A 23,412-nucleotide genomic window follows, 5' to 3' on the forward strand; every position below is an offset into this window, starting at 1 on the left:
TTCGGAGTCTTGATTTACAGGTCACTTCAGAGAGTGGCGCTTTTAAACTGCTGTAAACTGTTCCTGGAAAAGCTATCGGGTATCTTTTTAAGGCAGGTGTGTACATTTGAGCCTTCACCCCTGACTCAGACTTACATCTACTGTTTTGCGGTGGCTCTTTGAACTCTCCAAAGCATTTGGGCGTTTCTTTCCCTGAGGGTTTTGCTCCGTCGCTCGCCATGCCATGGCACGCTGCTTGCTGTCCTGTACCGTCAGGTGTGAGCAGGCAGAGATGCTGTCTTCTCAAACAGAGATGGAGGCAAAAGCGATGAAAAGCCAGCAGTCTTCTGGAGATTTCAGCCTGTCCTACTGGGAGCTGATGCTTTGTTTTGAAGCTCTGCTGGACATAAGGTACATGCTAGCATAGGCCATGCGAGATCAGAGAAAAAGATGTCTTGATTTTTAGAGCACAGATCTTAATTTTCTGTCTGCAAGAAATTCCTGCCTGGGCAGATTTCCACAATAAAAAGAAAAAATTATCATAGCAAGAGAATGTCAATGGCGGTCCTTAATCACTAAGTGTGGAAGGGTCACTTTATGGCCGAGCAGGGAAGGCTGCAGAGAGCAGCGTCAGAGCTATTGGGAACGGGGCCAAAATTAGAGCTCAGAGCATCAGCGACAGTCTGAAAAAGAAGTGTTTACAAGGCTTATATATTTTATAACCTCTTGTTGTACAGTTTATGGTTTACAATGGCTGCAAGGAAATTGGATCAGTTTTGTTTTACTTGCCAAATAAAGCAAATGTCAAAATAGTCAATATAAAATGTATTCTAATTTGGCTGAGTTAAAACAGCCAGTATGCAGTGGAATAATTGAATGTTACATTCATGCCTCCTAGTAAAAACCACCTGTCTGTAGCCAGCTCCACTCTCATGCCCTGTGCATGATTTACAGGTAACTTTTACACCACCAGCCTGATCATTCAAAGCATCTTTCATGTCTGTTTTTTTCTACTCTTATTATTTATTATCCAATATATTTTTTTAAGAAATAGCAATGTATATAAAGGTGTATCCTGCAAATATTTCATTATTACAAGGAACACATACTACTTGAAAGCCTTTTCTAATACTTCATCAGCAGAGTGGTAAGTTACTCAACACTTAATGTTTGTGGAAGATTGTAGTCACGAGTAACCTCTTATTTTTACATCACCATAGAGAGATGAGATTGCACTGGTAGCCAGTTTGCTGTTTTATTCCATGTGGATATATCCTGACAGGAACAGCAGCGAGTTATTCTGATGCTGCCGTGAGTGTTCAGAGAAAATTGGTGAGCGGTGCCGAATAGAGCGCACTGTGGAGATCCTGCCGTTAGACTGGTCAGATATTTAAGCTATTCTCTTCAGTTGCTGTCTAGCATTATAAAATAATTTTAAATGGAGAGGGTATGCTTGGATGCTTCAGAACAATTGCTAACACTGGATGTAAACTAAACCAGTAAAACACACCAGTGAGCTTCTGAACAGCAAAACCTTCCTAAATGGAAGGACTTTTTGCTGTGGGAGATGTTTATTTCTGCACCAGCCATGTTTCCTCCTCTGATCCACGATCTAAGTTACTGATGGCAGTGGATGGCGGCACATCAGAGTTCTGTCATGTGTCAGAGGTTTGACCTCCACAGCTTGCTGCACGTCAGCAATGCTGCTTCCGCTGCTTGTGTCACGGGGTTACGGCTCGCAGTCAGAACTGCACAAGGGGAGGCTTTGTTTGATATTCGTGCTGGACCGCATATGTTGTTTTCCAGCCATTTCTTCTCCTTGGTGTTTCCTACTGCAGGCATCTGGCTTAATGGTCTCTAACGGCAGCCCTCACCATCCCAGTGAGGACGGCATGCTGTGCTGTGGAGCACAACCATGCCGTTGTGCAAGGCATCAAGCTGCTTTACTGTCTTTTCTCTCCAAATTCTGCGACAGCTTCTTGGCACTAATGGCAGCCTGGAGAAATGCACTTGCAGTTTCCCATTCTAGAAGGCTGCTACTAAAGAACTGTTTTTGTTGACTTGAGTCACTAGTGGAGGTTTAATGTAACTTTCCTTAGTATCTCTGCTCTGTGTTCAAGGCCTGCGCTCTCCGGTGCTGCATGGTGACATCGCTTTGGGGAACAAGAAGGTAGTCCTCCCCCAAAAGAGGTGCTCGTAACAGGTAACTCACTTGGCCCTTTGCGCTCTTCCTTCACCCAGCCTGCGCGTAGGCGATCGCCAGTGCGTGGCCTGGGGACTTGGAGGAAAGTACGCGTTCCGAGCGTTTGAGCAGTGTCTGGGGGCTCAGCCCCTCCATGTCTCAAGCTCTGTTGCAGTAGGCTAGAGCAGGATTTGTGTGTGATGTTCTCCTCTTTGCAAGTCCAGTTCCAGCCTTTTGGGAGCAAGTCCCTGACTTCTGTGAATGCACGCAGAGCCAGCCTTGAACCATTTTGCTGTGCGGCTGCCTATGCGATGGCTCCCATCACCGCCGCAGTGCTCTGTGAGCCTCTGTGGCTCCTGTGGTTCGGGAGCGCGTTTCGCATCCCTTCCCGAGGTGCTGCAGGAGTCTCTACCGCCGTCATTCAAACAGCCCTCTCACAATTTGTCAGCTGCAAGCAAGATGTCAGTCAGTGCTGCTGAAGTGTGTTTTACAGTGACAGACATAATTGCACTTAACTTTTTGCGTGGATGTTATCAATCTGTGATGGATACTTTGGGAAATGGAGCACTCTGATTGTAGATGATGTGTCACAGGCGTTTAATCTTCCTCTCGGAGAGACCAGGATTCAGTCACAACTTTTACTTGTTGATGTCAGGTTTTGAAAATGTAGATATGCGCTGACCCTGGGAATCGTTCAGTCATTTAGTTTGCAGGGCTGTCATCTGAAAGGTTAATGGCTTACCAGGGAGAAAGAAGATCTTGCTGCAATCCGCTTGTATTCATATCATGTGTTAGCATGGCTGGGCGTTCGGTGTTTTGGTTCAGAAGGGCAAAACTCCTCCGGCTGCCTGCCTGGGATGCCCGTGGCATGTCTCTATGGCTGTTCTAATCGAGAACCACAGAGGCAGGGCAGGGGAGACGGCAGGCCAGTCCTGGGGCAGGGGGTAAGCCCAAGCCGCAGGTCTCGGTGGGGCTCACGGCGCCCGCTGCCATCTGGGAGGCAGAGCCGTGAGTTGGTTGCTCGTGCTCTGGACTGACCAGAAAGGCACACGGGTGAGCAAAACAGTGTCAGCCCTGCGTGCCGCACCTGCAAGCATGTCTGGTGGCCAGGAGAGGTGGCAGTGCTGGTGGGACGCCTGGCCCGGCCAGGAGAGGCCAGTGGCGTGGGAGCGCTGCAGTGCCGGAGGGCGTTGCCGTCCTGGTGGGGTGGCAGTTGGGAATGCCAAGCGGCTCGGTCAGGTTTCTCACACGTGGGCTCCTGGTGCAGCCAGGCGCAAGCCGTCGTGCGGACTGGCAGAAGGAGGCACTGGCTTGCAGAGCCAGACGGAGAGAGGATTGGGAAGAGGGGTGGCCGCTCCCCCGAGAGCGGCATGCTGCTGGTGCAGCATGGCTGCCAGCTCCTGTGTGCACAGCAGCCGGGACAGCCGAAGCTGGCACAAGGCAGCCGGATAGAAAGGGCATGGTTTCCTCCTGGTTAGCAAGGCGACGCGGCCGGGCTGGCCTGAGAGGCTGTGGGCAGCGAGCGTGGGGTCGGCTGGCGTGTAGCAGCCTTTCGCGGTCGGGGGGAGCCAGGCAAAGCCTCCCCGGGTGCAGGGGGTCTGTGTCCAACTGGGCAGTACGAAATGCCCACTGTGGGCAGGCAAGGGACTGGGCTGCGGTGCTGCCGGTGGGGCCCAGCTGGAAAAGGCATCGGGTGCTCCGTACCGCCCCGGCTGGAGGGGGCTGCAGGCCACAGGGCCAGTGCTGGTCTGCTCCGGGGGAGGTGCCGCTGGTCCCTCTGGGCTCTGCCCCAGCCCAGGGGCGATGCCAGGGGCAGAGCAGCCTGTGCACCGCTCCCTGCTGCCCGCCCCCCTCCCCGGGGGTCCAGGCTTCTGCAGGGAGAGGGGCTGCGTGCCCTGCCAGTCCCGGGGCCCCAGCACACGTCTGCTGCTTCTAGCTCCTGCCTGATCCGCATGGCTAATCAGCTGCAGAAACTGCTCGTTTGTGCTGCAGCTCACGGCCCTCGCAGCTGTGGGTCTGCAGCCTGGCTGGTAGCCCTCCCTCCCCGCACGCCCTCCCCGCCCTGAGCGCAGTCGGTCTGTGCCACCAAGCGCTCAGGTCTTGAAATACTGATCTGGCGGGAGTGTTGCACCAGGGAAGTGCTGCTCTGGTTTTGATAAGAAGATAACAACTGCCCTACTTAAACCACTGAAATAAGAGCAGGATGTGTAAATGTTCTCCGTGCTCCCAATTACCTTTTAAATGGTTAAGCTACCCCTCCTTAGAAAAGGGAAATTATTTGCTCCTGTTCCTCTGCTCCCAGTGGAGTTTAATGCTAAGGAATGTAAGAATTTCCTTTCTAGGCAGAGAAGTCTGATTTTTCAAATTGATTTATTAATGGTGTTTGAACTTTGTCGTCTGAGCTTGGAAAGTGATCAGTGTGTGGCTTTCTGCTGGAGGCTGATGATGTGCAATAGGTGGCAGCTAATAAAGCAGCACCAGCAAGCCGCTGTGTTGGAGACCTGGACTCGGTCTGATGATAAGCCAGTCTTACTCTGTGCAGTGGGCTAATTGAAGGGAAGTGGGAAGCCTTTTGCCTTCCCTATTTTTTAAGTAGCAACGATATTATTTATAAATAACTACCTTCATTTTTTCTTTAAGACATTTGAAATAGATTTTACGGAGAGTCTGTGGAGGAAAAGGTTCCAGGGTTGTAGTGCTTTTCTGCTCTGCTGGGGAACAAAGCCAAGACTTCAGAAAGCTGCCGCAGGTCGGAGGCAGACACCACTGGTAGCCTGATGGCCAAGATGCTTTCGCAGAGTGGTGGGGGTCTACCTTAAAGTCCCTCATCTGAACCAGGTGCCACCAAATAAGGAGTACTTTGGGATGGGTGTCTCTGGTTTGACTGGAAACCGCTCGGAGAAGCGTTGCCAGTGGGATCTCTTGAAAGTCTGATCCTTTCTACAAAATGCTTCCTTCTTGATGGAGTTGCGTTTTCTAATCTGTTTCATCAGAAGAGCTCTAAAGTAAAACTACCTTCTGGTTTGCAACTAATGAAACATATTTTTTGGCTTGAATGCTCAAATCACTTGTACTGTGAAATACAGCGTGATGTTCCTAATTTTTAAATGATGTACCCCACAAGAGGCCAAGGATGGTACAAGGGCTGGGTTCGCATCACGGTAGCTGTGGATGAAAAAAAAACCCAGTGAGATTGACACAATAAGTTAAAGCTTGGAGGAAGCGTTTCCATAGACCCATTCCAGTGGGTACGGTAAGAAGCAAAATTTAAGGATGAAATGTCCGTGGTGCGTATGCAAATCTGAACATGATGGTTTGTTTGAGTGGGTAAGGGGTGCTGGCACACGTTCATCCAGAGTCTGTTTCCCATAAGGAATTTGTTATGAAACTGCACTGACCGTATGGCTTGCATCCAGCTCAGCTGGATGAAGACGTGCAAAAATTGGTCACAGTCCAGTACGTTTTAGTGGTAGAAAATGACGATTAGGAAAAAATTTTTAAACAATATGAGTGGTTTCCAGGCACAAGAATCCATTGCAGCAGCCGAGAAAGAGAGACATTAACTGTAGTTAGGAGAAGTTTGATTGATTTAGCTGGTTTTGAGGATGCATTGAAAAATTCGGGGAGTGCTCTGAGTGAAGAGGGTTCGATATCCTTAGAGTCATTTTTCTTTATAGAGCCCTGTTCCTGGTATAGTAATATTCCTGGAGGCATATTTTCTTTAGGGCATAGCGTAGGGTCATTAAGTACAAACCGAAGGTATTCATTCAAAGAAGCTATATACTCAGTTGTTAAATAAGCCCTGCAGGGGAATTGAGCGTTTTTTCCCTAAAACTTCTGTGTTGTCTGCTATTTAATATGATCTCTGCCACTGTTGATTTGTAATCTGTGCTTTCACCCTGAAGTGCATGTGGTTGTGTTCAGATATTTCCTTCTTTAAATCAATCACTTTCACCATTTTCCAAAACACTTCTTGAGTTTATTGCTTTTAGTAAAGTGTTTGGACTGTCATTATTTATTACTGGCAAAGTGCTGACAATGTGCTCTTCCCAAATGAGTCTTTATGTGGAATATTTGTTTAACAGGTTTTGCAGGGGAGGCGTCGCGGCTCCCCGCGGGCTGGGCTGTGCCTGCAGCACCCCGGTGCTGCGGGGTCTGCCTGGGCGGCAGCCCCCCTCTACGCCGGCCCCGGCGAGGGGCTCCTCGGAGGGGTGCTTCTCCTCGGACACGTGAGCCCGGGCTTTGTTGTGCTGATTAATTTGACAGAATTTAAAATCCTAACCGAGGAAGCTTACACCATGTGTAATTTATCTTTTTGGAGTATTTCTGCTGTTTGGCAATTTTTCCCTACTGCTTCATTATCTGAAAACTCCTGACTCTGGAGAGTAGCTGGTGAAGGATGTGGAAAGCTGCGCTCTTCCCTCTGCAGCCTCCAGAGACACCGCGCTGCTCATCTCAGACAACCACTTCATAAGCACTTCATGCTTACAGTATGAGGTCTTAGTTCTTTGATGCAGTCCTCTGCCTATAACAATTTAATGGGCTACAGCTCAGACTTTCAAGCAGTGTAAATTAAACTTGTTGGGTTTTTTCTGTTGTTTGGCAGCTGTTCTATCCTGGTTACTTAAGTCCTCCGGTCTAAATTAATCCCTGTATAGAGGAAGCTGCAGGAGCTTCGTTCTGCATTAAGCCTTACATTTTGGGTTGCTGGTCTGCAGTAGATCATGCGCACTTGTCAGCATCATCGGGTTGGTTCCGTTCAGCTGGCGATTGCTTTAGTTTTGACAGAACAGCGCAACATCATTTTCCCCTGTCTTCGAGGCGTGGTGGTTTCGGGGGGGCATACGCAGAGGCATGCTGTATGTGGCGCATCGAGTCCGCGTGCTGCAGACAGGCCGCCTTCCCTTTCTGCAGCTGGGAAAATTAAACAGGTAAATCTAAAAGTGGAAAGAATCACTCACTCCCTTTTTCATTCTCTCATGCATTTGGGCTTTTATAAAATCTGAGTCTGGCACCACCAGCTCCCATTGATTTTTGGGAAACAGGATATTTTAGTAGCTTGGAATGAGATGAAATGCTTGCAAAGCCCATATGTTGCTTGTTTTAGGGAAAGGGTCAGGAAGGTTTTAGAAAGTATTTAAATATTTGGTTTACACGATTAGAATAGATTGTCTGGAATGAAGTCCATTACCCGAGGTGATTCTTGCCTCGCAGTTTTGTTTTTCATTGCAGTTCTTTGGGGTATGAGGTAGGTGTTCTGGCATCGCAGTGCCTGAGCACAGTAAAAGTTAAGGGCTGTGAATAAATACTGTAGATGGGGTTCTGGACACCACCGGAGCGGTAGATAGCTGCTGTGGCATTGTCTGTAAGCTGCAGTTTGGAAAATGCATTCTGGTAGAGTGAGCAGTGGCTGAGAGCTCCTCTGATGTCTGTCAGTGAAACTCCAGCAGCTCGTTTCTTAGAAATGGGCTTTTTCCTCCCTCCATAGGCAAAGCTTTCAAGTCAGATTACGTTTCTTGAGAGCTACAGCCTGATATTAACTTCTTGTAGGGGTGTGTTCAGCTTTCTGCAGCTTGCAATTTAATTGTTCTGTCCTCAGTTTTTCATGAGACGTGATCTTTGCATAATGCATTGATTATGGAAGATACGATTCTTGTTATTTGAAAGTATTCCTATGAGACTGCAGTTTTTGCTGCACTGTTCTTAAGTTCGTTTAAAATAACTTGCAGTCATGACAGTGGTACATCAAAGAACAGGACCGTTCCGGTCTGCAGCATGCGGTACGGTTTCTAATATATTTGACAACGTGGGGCGGTTCTGAAGTTTTGTCTGATTTCTCTACCACCCTTATCCAATCCAGTTGGAAAGCAAAAACTTACCGTCGTTCTTTTGCTGTGCATTGTTGATATTTTTATGTGAATTATGAAGCATCCTTTGATATCTGGCATTTCCCCTTATGATTCTCTGTTACTTTTTATGAGTACTTGCCCCCTAACTTCAAAAGCAGTTCATCACCTTCCTGCAGACAGTTATTAATAACTGATTTGGAACTGTCGGGCATTCCTGGGCCTGTTCTATGCAGGTTTCTCCCAAAAACACTCAAAAAGTGGCCATAATGTGCACAGACCTCAAACTGCCTTTGCTAGCATGTGAAGGATCTCTCTCATCACGTGCTGCTTCTGTTGCTGTCGTATGTAGATGTGTTCCATAGATTTAATGACTAAAAGCAAAAGGGAAGTTAAGAGAGTAATTAAATCTACCCTGTCCTGAACTGTGCTGTTGCAGCTGTTTCAGCCTAAATTGCCTGGAAGTTATCGTATGCTGGGGAAAAATATTTTTTGTATTTAACCCATGCTGGAACAGTGGGGTTTTGACTTCAGCATTGGAGAGAGCGGCCTGGAGCCCTGACGGCTGGCCTTGCTGGAGCAGGCGTCCCTCCGTCCTTCCCTCTTCCTGGCAGCACCAAGTCTGCCCCGTTGCTTTCATTCAGCGGGGAGGAAGAAAGCTGCTTTTTGTGATAGTTCAAAAGGAAAATAATTGGCATGGGGGTAGTTAATGTGAGTTGCCATTCCTTAACATTAGAGATTCCACTAAAGTACTAATAATTACTGTTAATATCTTTCAGTGGAAACTTTCAGAGTAAACGAGCACTGGTTGAAGCAGTATTTAACGGCATGCTGCTGGCATGATAAGAATGCAAATAAGCGTTATTAGCCTAATGATTTTGCTGTCGCCATGGCTGTGCAGCAGTAGTGTTGTGAATATGTCATGAAGTACTCGTGAATTTGGAAAGTGTGTCAAAACACAACTTCAATTAGTTTGCTCTAATTATGGCTCTAGAGAGTTCATAACTATATCACTCCTCATTAAAAGAGATTTTCTTATATGGATTAGTACAGCACAGAGAGGGATGTTTGAGCGATGTGAGGCAGAGCTGTGCGAAGGGAGGATACCCACGGTGTGGCAGGAGGTGCAGTGGGTCCAGAGCAGCGTCGGGGTCCAGCCCCGTCCCGTGAGCTCCCGGTGCAGGACAGGGGCTGGGAAACCTGCCGTGCAGGGCGGGCAGGACCGGGTGGCTGTGCCAGGTCAGCCGGTGTTTGGCCGCTTCGGTACCGTCAGAAGAGGGTTTCGTTCCTCAGCAGGTGAACCTGGCGGATGATTCTGGACAGGCTCTTTGGTTAAAAACAAAACAGCAAAAAACCCAATAAAAACCAAAACACACGAGCCCTAATAAGAGCCATGCTTGATGCTGAAATAGAGATCTGGCCTGAAAGCTTTGCTCTGGTAAAGGTCGAGGAGCGTAGGTAGTCAGAAGCCTGTGTCAGTCTGGCATCTCCGAAGGAGCCCCGCAGGATGCCACGTGTCCGTGCACCTTTCCCAGGGTATTTGTAGTGTCTTAAATACTGTCTTTTCCTATTGCCTGAGCATGTTCTTGCTTTGCAGAACAGGGAAAAGATTCTTGTGCTCACAGGTGAGCAGTTGGTGAAGGGTTAAAGTAGTAATTGTTTAAATCTTTTAGGCTTTCCTCCCAGTTCTGTGATAATTTGATGAAGAACTTCACCCTAATTAAATATTCAAATTAGGAATAAGTGTCAATATGGCTTCCCATTGCCTGGAATGATGATTAATTGTATTCAAAACTCTAGTGGCCGCTGTAATCTAAACCAAACCGTTGTTCTTGATTATTTCTGCAACACATTTACCATGTTTTTGTTTTAAAATTTAAACTAGTAATTGATTTGCCATATGCCGCAGAGCTGCACATACTTTCACGATATGTGTTTAGGAACTTGGGGACTTTGTAATTGGGATTTTCTTGCTTTTCAATGGCAGCCTCTTTTTTTTTTTTTCTTTTTTTTGTCTTCTACAATGCAAGATGATTTGGCTTTCACAACGCATAAGGAAAATGCATTATGCAATCAACTTAGTAGGTATAAGTTATATTGATCCTGGCCAAAGTTTGCATTAATTTAAAATAAATTAGACTTTGTTTCCCATTTTTCCCTACAATGTCATGCTTTTAAAAAAGGGAAGGGGGAAGGGGAGAGCTGATGTCCTTCCAGTAGTTACTGCGTTCTGTCTTGTGGTCTCGCAGCTAAATGTTCTCCTTGGAGAGACCTGGCTCTCCTCGGTGCAGCTCAGTGGGAGTGATGAAATGCCCGTTCATCCTACCTCAGAGATGGAAAGTGGCCGGGGGCAGGGGGTCACGGGCCGTGGTTTCCCAACGCCCTCGTAACAGCTCACGTTCAAGGCCCTGGTGCTGGCAGGCCGGTGTCCGCAGCGGCTGAGCTGGCACTTTTGACTCCCAGGCCCCATGAGCGATCGCAGGAGTGTTGCCCGGCTGAGAGCAGGTCTCGTGGTGCATCCCCGCGCGTAGCATTTGTAATTCCCCCTGCTGCGAGGGAATACCTCGCTCTGTCTTTTAACGTTGATATATCTGAAATGGAGAGCAAATGGTATACCCTGCGGAGACAGGCAGCGGGGTCTGGATATGTCGTCTTCTGCTGCCGTATTTGTGCGTGTGTGGTCACGCTCCTTTGGATGGCGAGTGATTCATTTTAATTACACGCGTGGAACGTGCCCACCGCTTCAGCATATGGTGCTCGTGAAACCTCGTGCTTGCATGAGCTGCCAGGCATGCTTGTGGCAGCTGGGGATGTGGTTGCAAAAGTCGTTTGCAAACTAAGGATTTGGAGCTTTCCTGGAAAGCTGCTGTGTGACGGCTCCTTCGTGGTGCTATTGCAGTGCCTGCCACGAGCCGCCTGCGGGACCGTCCCCTCGGGCCGAAGGGATGCTGGTCACCTCCCTCGCAGCCTGCAGTGGTCCGGCCGGCTTGGTGGTGGGCTGTGGAAAAGGGCTGTCCGCGTGGAAAAGGGTCAGCCTCTCCTGCAGCAGAACCTGGTAGAAACTTCTACAATACTCTGCTCGGAAATGGGCTTTTTAGGATCTGCTTTGTTTACTTCCAAAACCATTCCTGCTGTTTTGTTTGGGATCAAGAAAGCGGTCCGCCGTACAAGCAAGAGAAATTCAAAAGTCTTTCTGTTAGCTGTTTTGGTGCCTCGGAAAGTATTTTTGGATACTGCTATTAAAAAACAAATGAAAAGCGTGTAATGCCTACAGGCAGTGGCCTTCTGTTTTAAAGTGTGTTCCTGACAAACCCGCTGCTGCTCGCAAAGAGCCTCATATGGATTGTGTTTTAAATGGCAAACTGTTAGCCAAACTCGAAAATATTTTCACACCATCTTTTTTTGGTTAGAAATAGCTTTGGGAAGCACAAGCAAACTCAAACTGATGTTTGCTTTTTCTTATTTTATCCATGCTGTTCACCATCAGCTGCATCAAGGTCTAAAAATATATAGTTCTTCACAAAATGTGTCCTGTTTTTAAAGGCAGATAATTTCCGGATGATTTGCTCGATAGATAAAACCTGCTAGCTAAGAAGTGGATTTGATGCTGCTCTGCCGGAGAATCCACAGGGCCCTTTCTCACAGATAGGGTGTTTGTGAAGGATGCAACGGCGCCTGTTTTTTCTGGCAGGAGGGCGATGCCGAAGGTCTTGCCGTGTCCAGTAGCTCTCGCTCCTGTGAGATGGTAGCTGCCGCCTCTGCTCTCATGCTATGCTGAGCCTCTCTATGAAGAGGGAGCATCTTCGTTACGTATGGCAGCGGGGTCCAGAAGGTTAATGATAACGTTTTATAAAAATTCATACAGACCTGGGATCAGCATTAGAAAAATACAGATTTGAATTGAAAGGGAAAAGCCCGAATCTCTCATCAAAGCATAGAAATCTGTGGGCTATCAACAACGGTTACTAGCAAAAAGTCTACTCTCAGGGCACGCATCTCGGTGGGGCTCTATGGCTGGCCGGCGGCTGCGCTGGCCGGACAGGGAGGGGTGGACGGCAGAGGCCGAGCCGTGCCCGCTGTGGTGCCGCTTGCTCCGCTCTCCCAAGCCCCAGTGCTCCCGTGCCCGGGCAGCTTTCCTGGGCTGTGCCCCGCGGGGCGGGAGGAGCTGGCGCTAGCTGGCTGCGCCCTGCCCAAAGGGCTGTCGGGGCCGTCCTCGGTGCCAGGGGCGGGTGCAGAGCAGCTCCGGGCTCCGGCAGCTTTGTGTGCAGCCCCCTCTCCGGTCCTAGGGCCTGACGAGAGTGGGGCTTGCGGGGTGTTGCATCCTGCCCTCCCACACTGCATGTTCCTGGGAAAGTTGCCCACCTTGTCTCCTAGCCTGTGTCCAGGCTTGCCGTGTGCTGGGTTTTTCTTTTAATAAGCACCGAGCCACTGAAAATAGTTTCAACTGCACTTCCATGAGCTCTGTTTTTTCTCCTATTTATAGGAAGGTTTAATGAAAGATGTAAAAATATCTCTGCTGCAGGAATGCTGGGCAGAGCGTTGTTGGGAGGGAGGATGTCATGCACTGCTGCAGCTAGAGAGGTGGCGAGTGAAATTTGGCTTCCCTTTTCTTAGGGGCTGGCGTAGGGGAGCTCAGCATGGGCATCACCCCCTGCCTCGGGGAGCACAGGAGCATGCAGCAGGCTCTGGGTAGGTTTGGAGCAGGCCTTAGCCATCAGAGAGTTCCAAAGATGTTATTTATGAATGTACTCAGAATTTTTTGGCACGGATAAATCCAAAACACTTGCTGTTAGTGCTTTCTGCCTTGAAGGAAACGTGGTTGAGTCCCACAGGGTGTTCGGGTCCACTCTCGATGCCTTATGTTGAGACTTGTGTTTGCAGAGGGAGGATCGTACTCGCCAGCCACTGCGCAGGCTGTCCCTGGGTGCCGGCTCACGAGGAGCTGCCGTGTGCTGCCCGGGAGGTGGATGGCCGCCTCTGTAGCGCTTTGGTTGTTGGCTGAGCCTGGCATTCAGCAGGGCGGAGGGGACTTGCGCCAGGGTGTAGACCATCTTGCTCACAGCTGGACTGAGGAGCAGGTAAAGCAGCTGAACCACCCTTGGTTGTAATGGCTGAGCCACCACCTCAGTCTCCTCCTGGTATTTGGGGCCCGCTATGGCTTTTACAAGCAATGTTAAAATTGATGTTTGCTGTTTAACCTGCCTGGAATTGTCAGGCAAGAGTGAGCTGACGGCAGCAGTATCTTCCGCTCTGCAGTAACGTCATCTCCGTTTCCCATCTCTCTTCCTTAGGCATATCTCGCTGACACTCCCTGCCAGCTTTCGAGGGAAAAATCACAGCACTCGCCTGGACTTGGAGCACCAGCACTCGAATTTGTATGCCATATCAGGTAAGCTGGCGCACGCAATGGTTTCTCTGCTCTTCTGTGTAATCAGAAGTGTAACCAAGCAAAGCGGCCTTGCTTGCGCAAACAGCCAGGTGTGTGGTACCCGCGAAGCACTCGTCCAGCTTTTCCTCAGTGCCATTTAAGCATCAAGAGCAGAAGGGGTGCAGTGAGACCCCAGAAAATGCCTAGGCACACGTGCTACTGGCAGCAAACGTTACTGATCGCTGGGGAGATTGCAGCCCGCAGGGAGGGATGCTGCTGCCCGTAGAGGTGCCAGATGAGAGCTCTGATGGAAAGCAACACTGACGCAAACTTTGCTCCTCATCTGTTTCATGATCTTCACAGGTGAGTCATAAGAGACGACATCTCTGCCCCTTTCGCAGGACGCTTTGTCCTGCCTAGCAAGGATGAGTTTCGTACACACTGCTACGTTCAACATACACATTAAAAACAGATGGGATCTTTACTCTTTCCCGTTTCTGTATTCTGAATACTGGCACTGCATAGATTTGTTTCCCCAGTATTAGGGCAAATTTGAAATAAGATGTTAGGATATGGGAGGGGTCTGCGTTATTTTTAAGAAGCATGCGCTTGCACATGCACGCTTGATCTCTCTAGCTGCAGCTTTCTCTCTGTTCGTCATTCCAGGCTAGTATACAAGTGCTAGAGCTAGTGATAGTTTCCAGATGTCAGTGTGGAAGAAACCTGCCAATGAATAATTTAGCTGGTTTTTATTTTTAACTAGTATTAGTCTGCAGGGAAAATGTGTATTTAAATAGAGTGGTGAGGATCAAGCCCGTTCCTTCGCCCATGCAGGTACAGGTACTTGTTTCTGTGTTTCAGGACCACACAGTGGGTTTGGAGCTGAGGTCCCTGTGAGCTGCCCCTGACAGCTCTGCTCCTCTGGAGGAGGTCCTGCTTGAAGTGCTTGCCTTCTTGAAGGAGGAGTGAGCTAAAACGGAACGTAGCCTGGTTCTCGGGGCGCAGGAAGAAATGCCCCTGCGAGTGAGAGGCAAGGATGCCTTACAGGAGTAGACTCATGGAGTCTGTCACTCCTGGATGTGCCGAGAGCTGTGTGGTCTGGAAGCTATTTGTGAACCGCAGCAAAACGACTTTTGGGTTTGCAAACTAAAGAAAAATGTTAGGCGCAGCTGTGGCACAGCAGTGGTTTCACCTGCCTCTTCTCTTACGGGGCCAGCTCATGTTCTGAGCTTCAGCTGAGTAATGCTGGGGTGCAAGAGAGCTTTCCTTAGGATTATTTTTTTTGGAGTAATATTACATCTGAACAAATATTGTGCTAGGCATGGTAGAATGACGCTTGGCCACAGTTTTCTCTTTGTTATGTCGTTTTTGCAAAAGGAGAAGAATATTTGCTTTAATCCTGACTCTGTCAAAACCTGGTGAAAATACAGTCCCTTCATCGGGCTGAAGGAGATTTTCAGGACAGTTTGGAAACCCAGAAAAAGCAGGAGTGGATTCAGCGGGGCTGTACAATAGGTAGTGCTTGTGCATAATCAGGGAAGAGAAGATGGCAAAAATGTGCCATTCACAGGTTCTTGCTATTAATAGTGAGTGACACTTCTAACATGGGAACATGGCATTAATTCATGTACCATAATCAAAGGGTTATTTAAAAGGTAATCTCTGACTGAAACTGCAGCTTCGGGTTCCTAAATAGATGGAATATAACAATTGCATAATTCTTGTCAGTACTCGTTTTTCTTGTTACTCTCCTGCCCTAATAGATTTAGAAATGTAAGGGAAGGCGTGCTCTTGTGTTCACATAAGACAGTCCTGGATGGAGGATGGAGAGCTGCGCTTTTGGGCAAATGTGCAAAGAGCAAGGCAGCAGCTCTGCATGAATGTTGCTGAGAACAACCCTGCTCTCGGACTTCCCGCGGACTGCTGCTCCTTGCAGTGCAACCGGGGAAGATGACTTATTTCTCAGAGAACCTGAATACCTTGCCAGATAATTATAGGCAAAGCACAAACCAGGCCTGTAAAACTGGGCATGGCATTAGTCCTCCACATTTGCATGAGCACATTTCAGTCAAAGTATATAACTCTCTTCTCTTCCCACAACTGCACGTTCTCCTCCAGACACGGTGTTATACAAGTTGTTGTGCATACATGTGCTGTAATGGCTATTGCAGCTGTGAATCGTTTCTGAAGAAAGGGTCTTGTCATATGAAACATCCTGTGCATTGGCAGGGATCTTCATGCCTAACTCCTGACCGCTGCTGCCTTTTCAGCAGCTGTGATGAGGTGCTGTGACAATTCCCTTTGCGTGCTTAAACATTGCTGAGGTAGATTAGCCCCCAGACGCACTGTGGAAACCATTCCGAAGTTTCCTGTTACGTCGGTGTAGTTTGCAGCCGGTCCATTTTATCTGTGCTGCAACGCAAGTGTCTCGCTGCAGCGCCATGGCAACGGGAAATTTATTAACGCACTTCCACTGTCGTCCCTAATTGCTCTGCTGGGATGTGGTTTGCCGCGGTGGGGTCCGGGCCGCAGCGTGCTGCGGGGCCCGCGGCGCCAGGGGAGATGTGGGCGCGTGGAAGCTGTGCGGGTCGTGGCGGCGAGCGGCTGGCGTGGCAGGCGAGGTGACCGGGGTCTGGCGGGTGCAGGACTCCTCTCTGGTCTTGCCGCGCGCGTGGACGGGTCTGCGGGCTCCCTCTCTTGGCTCTCAGCAAAATGGAAGATTTCCTGGTGCTGGCGCAGGGAAACAAAAGCCGTTATGAATGGTCTCTTATCTTCCAATTTTGATATCGCCTCAGTCCGATTTCTTGTGGTGGGGACAGGATGGGCCCTTTAGGAAGGGAGGGCTGTAAAGAAGGGGGAAATTAGGAGTTGCAGCATGGTCTCAGTTCTCTCTCTGTAGATACCCAAGATGTTCTCAGTAGTCAGAGAAAATGAAGCTTCCATCTGGGGTTCAGCCTGTTTCTGGAAGGTGAAATGAATTTTGGCTGTTGAGCCTACTCTGTATCTCAAAATACATTTTGGCAGAAATTGCCAGATCCCCACTGGAACCGTCCTGTTACTCCTTGGGGTGTTTAACGTAATTATTATCACAAAGCTGGAGTCAAGGAAAAAATGGTCTTGAAAGTAGTAGTTACAGTTTTTAACCATCCTTTTGTTGTTTCCAGTCTTGGTAATGAAACACTGGGTGACCAGAAAGGGAGGCTCCTCTTTGCACAGTAAACGAACGAATCGGTCTTTGACAGGGTGCATACAGGACACGATTGCCCGGACCTCGCAGCCCCGCGCAGGGAGCCCGCCACGTGCCGCTGCAGCGCAGCACTGCCGTCTGCGCTTATGCTTGCGCTGCTGGCGGCATCCTCCGCGCCCGGCAGGCTCCCTGGTCCTGCCCTGTGCCATGCGCCCGAGACCAAAAGGCAGAATTTCTTTGAAGCTGATCTGCAGAAGGTCTCTGGGTGCTGCTGGCAGCACGGTGCTAAGGAGCTGACAGGTTTAATATGCACGTTCAAACGGGCAGCTGCTGGAAGAAGAATGCCTTGCTCCAGACAGACCTGTCGACAGACACTGCTCAGTATTTCACAGCATAGTCTTTCTTCATGGCCTTCAGCTTAATTAAGATGTTGTTGTGACTACATACTGCCTTCATTTCAGACTCGAGCATCTTCTGGCTGCATATTGCTTTGGCTTATCAGAGGCACAAGGACAGTGAGGGAGAGAGGGAGCCCTCTCAGGCAGCCACAGATAATAACGTACAGGGAAAATTCCTGAATGAAGTGAAAAATTATTTATAATAATGGTACTCAAATAGAAGAGAAATAAGTCACTCTAAGGGTATATAAATTTTTACGATAGTGTATAAACAGCCATAGCTTGCCTTGTCTCCCATCTATCCCTGCAGAGAATGAGTGCAACATCTAGCATAAAGAAAAATATAATAAGAAAACGAAGAAATGAATGGGAAGAGCTGGAGGATTGATCACTTGGTGTATTTGTATATCCTGATGTAAAAGGTGCTGCTGACAGGTGGCCAGGTTTCGTCTGTATAAAACCATGTGTGTGCTGTCAGGGCAGTGTGAGCAGCCTTGTTTCGATTGATGAATTGCCTGCTTTCTTGATTAAACCTTCCGTCACTTAAGAAACAAAAAGCCTGTGTTTGGATGGCAGAGTGGGACATGTCAAAAAAATCTGTCTGCTTTACCTTTGTGCAGATGTTGGGCACAGACTGTAACATGTATTATTAAAATGAATGTGGCATTTACTGTGCATTATTTCTTTCCTGGGAGAAAGGACCTGTAAATTATATGCTAATAATAAGCTTTAACCCTTTCAGAAACCAAGAGATTTAGGAGTGCAAATGCTCGTGCAGGCCTCACTAATTGGATGGGCTTGAATACCACTGTAGCTCTCTCTGAAGTTAATAAACTGTGTGTTTCAGACCAGTATGCCGATGCCTCTCGGGGATCTTGCCTCCAATAAGTTTTCTGCTGTGTAAGTGCCACTGAAATGTAAACCTTTCGAATTACAAAATCTTCCATTGAAAGCCCCCTTCAAATTCTGATTACAGGCGAAAGCTGTCTCCTGCCTGGGGACGAGGCGGGCAGCGGAGAGGTTGCACAGCCAGCCATGCACGACCTCCGCCGCGGGGGGGACAGCGCTCTGGCGTCGACGCTGGCAGAGCCTCCCCGCACCGGCTCTAACCTTTGATTTCACTTTCAGAATCGCTTCAACCTGCCAGTTTGAGACGTGCTCAAGCGACTTGTCTCAGGAAAAGGATTAGGGATGGAAAAAAGTCTTAACACACCTTGCAGAGCACATGGCAGGATGTTGCGTCGGAAACGAGTGACTGAGTTTGCAAAATGAGTTTTTTATGGTCTCAGCTGTGCTTCCTGGTAAATCACAAGCTGGGCCAAGCTGTGTGCTTCCCTATCGTGTGGGCTTTCTCTGCTGAAGTCAGGTGGGCAAAGCCATCGCTGGCTTTGGCGTGTGATCGAGCACACTGCTGGGTAGGGTCTTTTGTTTTTTTTTTTTTTTTCCCCCTTAAATTTTGCTGTAGCCACCTTCTGAGTCACGTTGCAGATGGACGTGTTTGTTGGTTGTAGCGTACAAGCTTATGTAATTTGAATATAGGACAGTCGATACTTGTACCTTCTCTTGGCCTGCTCTCAGACCGTCAGGACAGAAATTGCATTGCATGGGATGTATCAGATACTTCTGCACAGCCCCATCAGAATGTGCGCACAAAGTAATTAGAGCCTCTGTACCAATTTTGTGTATGAAACAAGTGTAGGAACTTACAGATACTGCTACAGCTGTCATCCCATAGCCAGAAACCTAACTTCGGTCGTATAATCCTATCTCCAAGGGTTTTTCTTCTAGCAGAAACCTGGAGATAACAGGATGATCACAGTTACCCTTGGATAGGACCAAGTTTCATTTTTTGAACACTTATATATGGAAACTGTGCTGAAAAGGAACAGAACAAAAGCAGAACATAGTTTGATGTATGGTTGTTGATAGTCTTTTCAAATAATACTTTCCAGCTGTCAGCCCAAAACAATTAAAACATTTGTGCAAGTACTTACAGAGATAGCTGATGTTAGCTTGACACACTGATATGCCATCCGTAAGTTCGGTACCTCAAGTCGTGTTCATCCATAGAAATAAAACAAGATCCAGAAGCACATACTGTTTGTAGGGTATAAAAGTCAGCTGAATTGTTTTTTAAAATATGCTTAAGAATCTCATACCACTTGACGAGTTCTCAGTTCAGTTACAGATGCTGCAGAAGGCGCTCGTGGAGTGGCAGTCGGTGCTCTGCGCGGAGCCCGTCTTACAGCTGTGCCCGCCAGAGCCCTCGGCCGCGCAGGGAGAGCGGAGCTGGGCACCTCGTGCCCGTCACCGGAGCCTGCGCTTGGAGCGTTTGTGCCGCCTGCCTGCAGCCCTGCACGCTGCTCCTGCCTGGCGCTGTACGCCGTTCTAACACTGCTGCTCGCTTTCCTTAAATCCTTCCTTAACGTTCAGACTCCATCCGTGATTATGGCTGCTGCTTCCTGAGAATGCCAGCGTTCTTCAGTTTTGCTGGTGCCGAACTGAAGGGGAAGGTTTTCAGTCTCTTTCAAAGGGAAAGTGCCACGTCCTCTGAGTTGGAGCTTAGGTGCCACATCCCGAAACCTGTCACACACTTCATCTACTGGTGAAGCAATATTCGTGATTGTGAGCAAGGCTGCAACATTTGCCATCCATTTGCTTAGGAGTGGCAGGTTTTCAGAGCAGTTACTTGATGCAGCAATGCCTTTGCGTATATTTCTTATCTTAAAAAGTATTATTTTGTAATTGTCCTTAATCACACTATCAACACAGTCACTTGTGTGAAGTATTTTTCCCAGAGAAACTGGACTGGGCACCGAGGAAGGGAAACACGGCCGGCTGCCAGCTTGGCACTGGCCGTTGCATGTTTGCCAGCGCGCTGTGAAGAAGGATGTGTTTGTGGGCAGCTCGTACGGGTGGCACTTTCTCCACATCTCTAATTTGTTTATTTTGGAATTGTGCACCAATATTTATTACCTTAATATTTACCTTAAAGAAGCAAATATTTAAATGGCTGTTTGTTATTGTGTTCTATATATAAATATTTCTTTATTATATTTAAATATTTTTATACCTCTGTAAGACACTTTATAGGAAGGCCAGACCAAACTTTGTGATCTGATCAGCTAGCAGGAGGGCTTTGTTGTGGTCTGGTGGGCCGGAGGTGGCGGCTTGGGGCAGGCAAGTGGTCGAAGCCGTTGCTGTCGTGAAGGGGGGACGGTGGGGCTGCAGCTGCAGAGGGGAACGTTTGCAAGGGCAGGTTCGGTCGCAGTTCTGTCTGCCAGGTTGCCCGGGCAGACCTTCCCAGCAGGAGGTCATCTTGAAGGAGCAGGGGAGTCCCCTGGGGCCGGGTCCCCTGTTGGGGAGGGGATGGAGGGGCTCGGTCCGGTGGAGCCCGGCTGGGGTCCGTCCGCAGCGCGGCGGTGGGACGAGGGGGTTGCTCTTCATCTCCTGTAGGAAATGCCGGGAGAGCTGGCAGTCGTTCCGTGCTGGTTTATAATCCAGGTCTCTGGAGGCAGCAGAGAGTGTGCAAACTGATGTTAATGATCTGGAAAAACATCAAAGCCAGTGGATTCCTGAAAAGGAAAACAAGTTGCTTCTCTGTATTGGATAATGCAGATCTTGGCAGGGGGGAGTTGTAATTTGTCTGGGTAGCTTTGCTGGTGGAAGCATTTATTTCACGCACTGCTCTTACGGCAGCAGTTTGCGTCCAGATTCCTTCTTCCTTTCTGGAGCCGAGTGGATTTATTCAGCGTGGCTGTGAGTTTCGCTCCAAAATGCCAACGCGTGGCCGTGGAGCCTGGCTGGAGCCCTGCGGCAGCGACTGCTGCGGGGGCCGGGGCGCCCAGCTGCCTGGGTTGGCTGCTGGCAGCTCTGGTTTTCCGCTGCTCACTGACTGACTCAGGAATGCCTTGTTGCATATACCCTTGCTTTTCTTTATTTTTTTCTTTATTTTTTTCTTTATTTTTTTCTTTCTTTATTTCTTTCTTTATTTCTTTCTTTATTTTTTTCTTTATTTTTTTCTTTATTTTTTTCTTTATTTTTTTCTTTATTTTTTTCTTTATTTTTTTCTTTATTTTTTTCTTTATTTTTTTCTTTATTTTTTTCTGTATTTGTTTTTTTCCACTCCTTTTTCTTTTCCCCCCTTTTTTTCTTTTTTCCCCTTTCCCCCTCAGCAAAAGTCGTCTCTTTCAGAGGTCTTCTAGATTAAGAAATGGAAGAAAAATTAAAGATTTCATTACATTTCAGTGCCCATACATCACCTTCTTTCTTGTTGCAAAATGTCAGGTTATCTATGCCACAACTGCCACTTACTTCTCTTCAGTGTACGTTTTCTTTTAAAAGATACTGTATCTTTTATCTGTATGTAATGAGGACAGACGTTTTAATCAGAGGTTAGTCATTTATTTTTGCAAACTATTGTTTTGCTTCATCATTTTTGCAGATAATTAAATGGTTCACTTGGCACAGTGTGTCGGCTTTATTAAAACAGGTAATTTTGAAAAAAAGGAAGATGCTGGTTTTTGGATCACTGCACAAGAATTGCTTTTATCATCGTCTTCCAGCATAGTTTCTGGGGGTTTTGCGTTACCCTCCTATGTTCAAGTGTTTTAGTACGCTCTGCTCTCTAAAGGGGAGGCCCTGTGCTACATTGTACTGTCGATCCAGATTAGCACGTGTACGTTCTTTGCGCGTCTTAAGAATAGCAGTGGAACGAAATTTATTTTTTGTGACACTGAATTTTAATCAGGATGGTCCAAAAAGCAGACAAGTTGTGACACAAGCTTTATTCTGCATTGAAACCTCTTTACTGAGGCTGAGATTAAAGTCAGCCTGTTCTTTGCCCTGTTGCAATTTTCAGTCTTTGGACTAAGAGACCTGGATAATCTTCAAAACAGAAAAGGCTCTATTAATATCCACAGTTCAGGGAGACTGAAGTCTCATCTAAAATGCTGCAGCTGCGTATTTCAGAAAGGCAAATGTAAGTGTTACTTAATACTATATTTAATGAGATTCCAAAAAGTGTATTCCTTATTAATTTAGCTCATCCATGGTATACAGATTCTTTGGGCGCTTGCTGCTGCAGCGTACTGTCCTGTGTTACCAGTGCTGTGCTTGGGCAGGCTTGGCCCAAGTGGTGAAAGATGGAGTCCTGAGTTCTGCTGCCTGTATAATTTTTCAGACATGTAATTTTCTGATTAACCTGCTGTCGTCCAAAGTGGCATTCTTCATCTTCATCATCTCACTTTTGCGTACTTGCACAAGAGCATGATGGCTCTGGCTGCGGTGCCACTCTTTCTCTTGCGTTCTCCTGACTAGCCCCCGAAGCTGCGGGCCGGCATGGGAAGCCTTGCCTTCTGCTGTAACGTACCAGACGTGCAGCCTTCACCCATTTTTCTCAGCTCACACGTCCCCTTCCGAGGGAGCTGCTTGTTGATCTCTGCTGAGAGGATTATCTGCCTGCTGCCCCCGAAGCCTTGAATTATGTATGAGAGGTGTAGTGGCAGGGATGTTCCCCATCCCGGTGGCGTGGGCGGTGGCGAAGGCGTTGACGCCAGCGGCTCTGAGCCGGCGAGGCGTGCAGGGAGTATCAGAAAGCGAGCGGAGCAGGGCTGTGTTGAGAGGGAGGGTGATGCCGGCGGGGACCCCCGCGATGACGCGGAGCCCCCGGGGCAGGGGTGCTGCTTTGCCCGTGCTCCGCAAGCCCAGCAGCAGCCCTCGCGGGAGTGCGGCTGCTGGAGGAGGATGAGGTGGTGGGACTCGCGCCGGTTGCTTGTGGAGCGCAACCTTTGAGGCGGGCTGCGCTGTATTTGTTTTGCTTTTCTCAGTGCCATAGTTTAATTTTTTTTAAATAGGAAGCCGCTCTGTGGTTTGGATATTTAAACAGTTATTAACCGAATGACAATTAACAGATTGCATAGACAGATTTTCTTTTCAAAACCTCTGAAATTGAGTACAGTTTGCAAAACTATCACGGCATAGTAATGACAATGAATTTTGATTTCCCGGAACTGATATTAGACTCCTTATTAAACTATGTGCATCTGCTTTTAATTTACTCCAAATAATTGGAAAATGCAATGAAGCTTTCCAATTAAAGCACGGCTTTATGCTGTTTAATAATACCCCCATAATATTATAGCTTATGAAGTGACAGGTGAGTTGGTGTATGAATAAAACATAAAGGCAGCAATAAGGGACAGAAAACCGGAGACAGTTGTTGGGGATTTTAAATGCTGGATGTAATTTGCATATATTAATCTCTTCTTTTCAGCCTTATCAGGCGTTCTTCAGTATTTGAAGTTAAAATAGCGTTGACAGGCGGGAGTACGCTTAGTTTTTTCAAGGATTTATTACTTGTATAATTTCTGATCTTTAATAAGCAGATATGACTGATCCTCATAGTTCTATAGAAATCGGTTAATTGTTCCAGATGGCGTGTACTGATTATG

The 23,412-nt window shown here is 47.8% G+C and overlaps 1 protein-coding gene across 19 annotated transcripts in view; it reads left to right on the forward strand.

The window, feature by feature from the left end:
* Positions 1 to 23,412, forward strand: part of MVB12B (multivesicular body subunit 12B) — a 69,778-nt gene that overhangs the window by 22,247 nt on the left and 24,119 nt on the right. For 16 of the 19 annotated variants that reach the window (XR_015703648.1, XR_015703643.1, XR_015703644.1 and 13 more), the window contains one exon: positions 13,299 to 13,396. Coding sequence is in view for 6 of the 19 variants with exons in the window: in XM_087752637.1 (XP_087608763.1) it covers positions 13,299 to 13,396 (98 nt within the window). In the remaining 13 variants the exon portion in view is untranslated. Of the gene's footprint in view, positions 1 to 12,888; positions 13,086 to 13,298; positions 13,397 to 13,481; positions 13,765 to 23,412 lie in introns of those variants that run through there. The other 3 variants (XR_015703654.1, XR_015703653.1, XM_087752640.1) reach the window with 3 other exon arrangements.

Source organism: Nipponia nippon, unplaced genomic scaffold (genome assembly GCF_047370975.1).
Source record: "Nipponia nippon isolate SJK-2023a ecotype South Korea unplaced genomic scaffold, ASM4737097v1 scaffold_16, whole genome shotgun sequence".
Taxonomy (NCBI): domain Eukaryota; kingdom Metazoa; phylum Chordata; class Aves; order Pelecaniformes; family Threskiornithidae; genus Nipponia; species Nipponia nippon.